We start from the raw sequence: 2736 nt of genomic DNA, 5'->3' as shown, positions 1-2736 counted from the left end.
GGCAGCAGCAAAACGAATTTCAGCCTACAAATAAAAGGGCAGCTTAACAATATATATATATATATATATATATATATATACAGTATACAAGTGCAGGAGAAACTTATATATATACAGTATACAAGTGTACGCTACAGTTTTGTTATTTTTTCCACATAACCTTGCCATCAGACAGCCTTTTATTGTGGAACTGAAACCGTTATATCACCCCCTTTAAAGCCACCAGACTGCTCAGACAGAAATGGTCCTTTTTTAACTTGCAGAACAGTTTGTTATTGAGTGACTTTTGGAACCAAACTAATCTGGCGTCCATGTGGTTTTCTATGTTGCATCGCAACTTTATCATGTTGAGACTACATCAGGTCATGTGGGGAAAAAGTTTCTATTAGGATTTGTGAAAATAGAATTTTGCTGCTAAAACATACATACTTTGGCCAATATTTGAATAGATCAGGAACACTACTGGTTCAGCTAAAGAATGATATAAAAAAATACAAAAAAAAAATAATAATAATAATTGAGTCACCCTTTAAAGGGTAAATTCTGTATTTTTTAACATTGAAATTGGATTAGTATTGAGCTTAGTTTAGTTGCAATGTAATCCATGCAGGCAATCAAGCATTGTCAATGTACGTTCACTAAAAGTGTTTGTTTTTGCCTCTGACAGGCTCCAGTTGTTATTCTCAGTGTCTGACAACATAATGGAAACAGTTCCTACAGAAATAGACCTTTTTGTTAAAGAGTAAGATCTTTAAACCAGAAACAGCCCCGAAATTCCTTTTAATAAACAGTAATTTGATCATTGTTTTTGCTGACTTTGAACAGATGTTGATAAACAAATTAAAACTCCCAAAAGCCTTCTTGGTTCTTCTTTCCACCATTCCAATAATCACCAGCTCTGGTTTGGTTGAAATTAATTCAGACAGTTGGATGTGAAAATACGCTGGCTTTATACACACTAAAATTACTGTATATTTAAATGAAGTCTGGTGGGTTTGGTGATGGCATTCTTAGCTTTTCTAGATAACAAAAAGGGTCTTTATCCCTACAAAAAGGTCTACAGAGGGATCCTTTGCATGACTTTGTCAGACACTTTGAATAACGAAGTATGTGTTTATTTTTTGGCAAAACAAGCACATTGTGGACATATATTGACGGTGCAAACATGCCCTGAGTAGTTACATTGCAGCCTGTTTCACCTCTGCCAGCTGCACCTCTCCCTCTCAATCAGGACCAGTTTCAAAAACTGTTGTCAGACGAATGTCAACTCATTCGTCACTGAGGTACAAAAACGGGAAAAAAAGGGTCCGCGTTGAAAAATACCAAACTTATCCTTTTAGCAATTCTCACATTTCCATGTGTTTCCTCTCCAGCCGAGTGTTTACAGATAAGGAGGCCATGATGGCTGGAGCCCTGGAGATGGCCAGGGAGATCGCTGCTCGCAGCCCTGTAGCTGTGCAGGGCACCAAAATGAACCTCGTGTATTCCAGAGACCACAGTGTGGCAGAGGGACTGGACTACATGGTGAGAACTCCGCCTAAAAAAGAACATGAAAACTGTTAGTCTCATCGCTGAGCCGCTTTTTTATGCATTTTAGTTGACTCTGAATACCTTGTTCATCTTTTCCAGGCCACCTGGAACATGAGCATGCTTCAGACTCACGATGTGATGAAATCAGCTCAGGCCGCCATGGAGAAGAAGAGTCCCAAGACAATAGCTTTCTCCAAACTCTAAACTTCACTGAGGCAAAGTTGAGATACGAAAGATGGAAGCTGCTGTTTTATTACTCCAGTGTGGCCTTTCTGTGGGAACCACGTGTGATTTTGTGTCTTACTTAAGCTATCTAAGGATAACATAATGTGACATTAAAAAGATGGAGGCTTGAATACACTGTTGGAAATATTACTAGTCCCTCTTGGGACTGGGTTTTAAAGATTCCTATCGTTGTTTGGGTGTAAAAAGCCTCTGAACAGCATTTTGATAACAGGATACTTTACTTCCATTTTTACTAAGGAATTAAAAGGTCATCCATCTCCAGCTGAGAATCCTAATTTATCTCAGGTTAACATCTGCTGGTGACATCTTACACGCTGTCATATGAGAGACTTTCTCAGTTTGTCGCTTTAAAAACAGTAACAACCGTTTTGTAATAGGCTTCATGAATGTTTTCTTATTAAAGAAACAAATCTGAAAGTTAGTGTTTGATGATGTCTGATTTTGATTTATCCACAGTAACTAGTGCTGGGGAGTTGATGCAGCATAGTATCTTCATATTTTTGCGTAAAACCAACATTGTAAAATCTCAAACTCCCTTTCTATAACGAAAATTTAATATTTTCAACTGCTTCTGTTATTTACTCAATATTTCCATTACTGCATAAGTTGTAGTTCTATTTTTCCTGAATCCATACTGATGGTCACTCAATAATTTACACTTCCCAATGAATACATCTAATTATTTGACAAATAGTGAAAATTGAGGAAGAAGGGATACAGGTTTATAGTTGTCCATATAATGCTTATCTCCACTTTTAAAAATTGGTATTACCTTAGCTTATTTCATATTGTTTGGAAAAAAATGTTAATAGAATATATATCAGTTGATGTTTTGTTTTTAATTTTCTTACCATTTTAATTATGTCAATTTCATTAACTCATAGAAACATGGAATTAATATTAACATTAATGAGGTTATCAAACCTTTCCTTTTTGTCATTTGGCACAGTAATTTTGTTG

General features: G+C 36.2%; 1 protein-coding gene across 1 annotated transcript; it reads left to right on the top strand.

Annotated features, from left to right (window-relative positions):
• The first annotated feature begins 1348 nt into the window (after positions 1 to 1348).
• On the top strand, positions 1349 to 2197 carry LOC121939053 (delta(3,5)-Delta(2,4)-dienoyl-CoA isomerase, mitochondrial-like). The gene is made up of 2 exons (XM_042482191.1): positions 1349 to 1524; positions 1630 to 2197. The coding sequence occupies exons 1-2, from the start codon at positions 1357 to 1359 to the stop codon at positions 1732 to 1734; spliced, it is 273 nt and encodes a 90-aa protein (XP_042338125.1). The 5' UTR covers positions 1349 to 1356; the 3' UTR covers positions 1735 to 2197.
• Positions 2198 to 2736: the final 539 nt, after the last annotated feature.

The sequence above is a fragment of the Plectropomus leopardus genome, unplaced genomic scaffold, assembly GCF_008729295.1.
Source record: "Plectropomus leopardus isolate mb unplaced genomic scaffold, YSFRI_Pleo_2.0 unplaced_scaffold4034, whole genome shotgun sequence".
NCBI lineage: Eukaryota > Metazoa > Chordata > Actinopteri > Perciformes > Serranidae > Plectropomus > Plectropomus leopardus.
This window is presented reverse-complemented; position numbering and strand designations above follow the sequence as displayed.

Bases quoted from the DNA above. Each gene is read 5' to 3' on its own strand.
- LOC121939053 (XM_042482191.1), top strand. From the start codon at position 1,357: ATGTGTTTCCTCTCCAGCCGAGTGTTTACAGATAAGGAGGCCATGATG. The intron at 1,525-1,629 runs GTGAGAACTCCG...CATCTTTTCCAG, and splicing joins CAGAGGGACTGGACTACATG to GCCACCTGGAACATGAGCAT.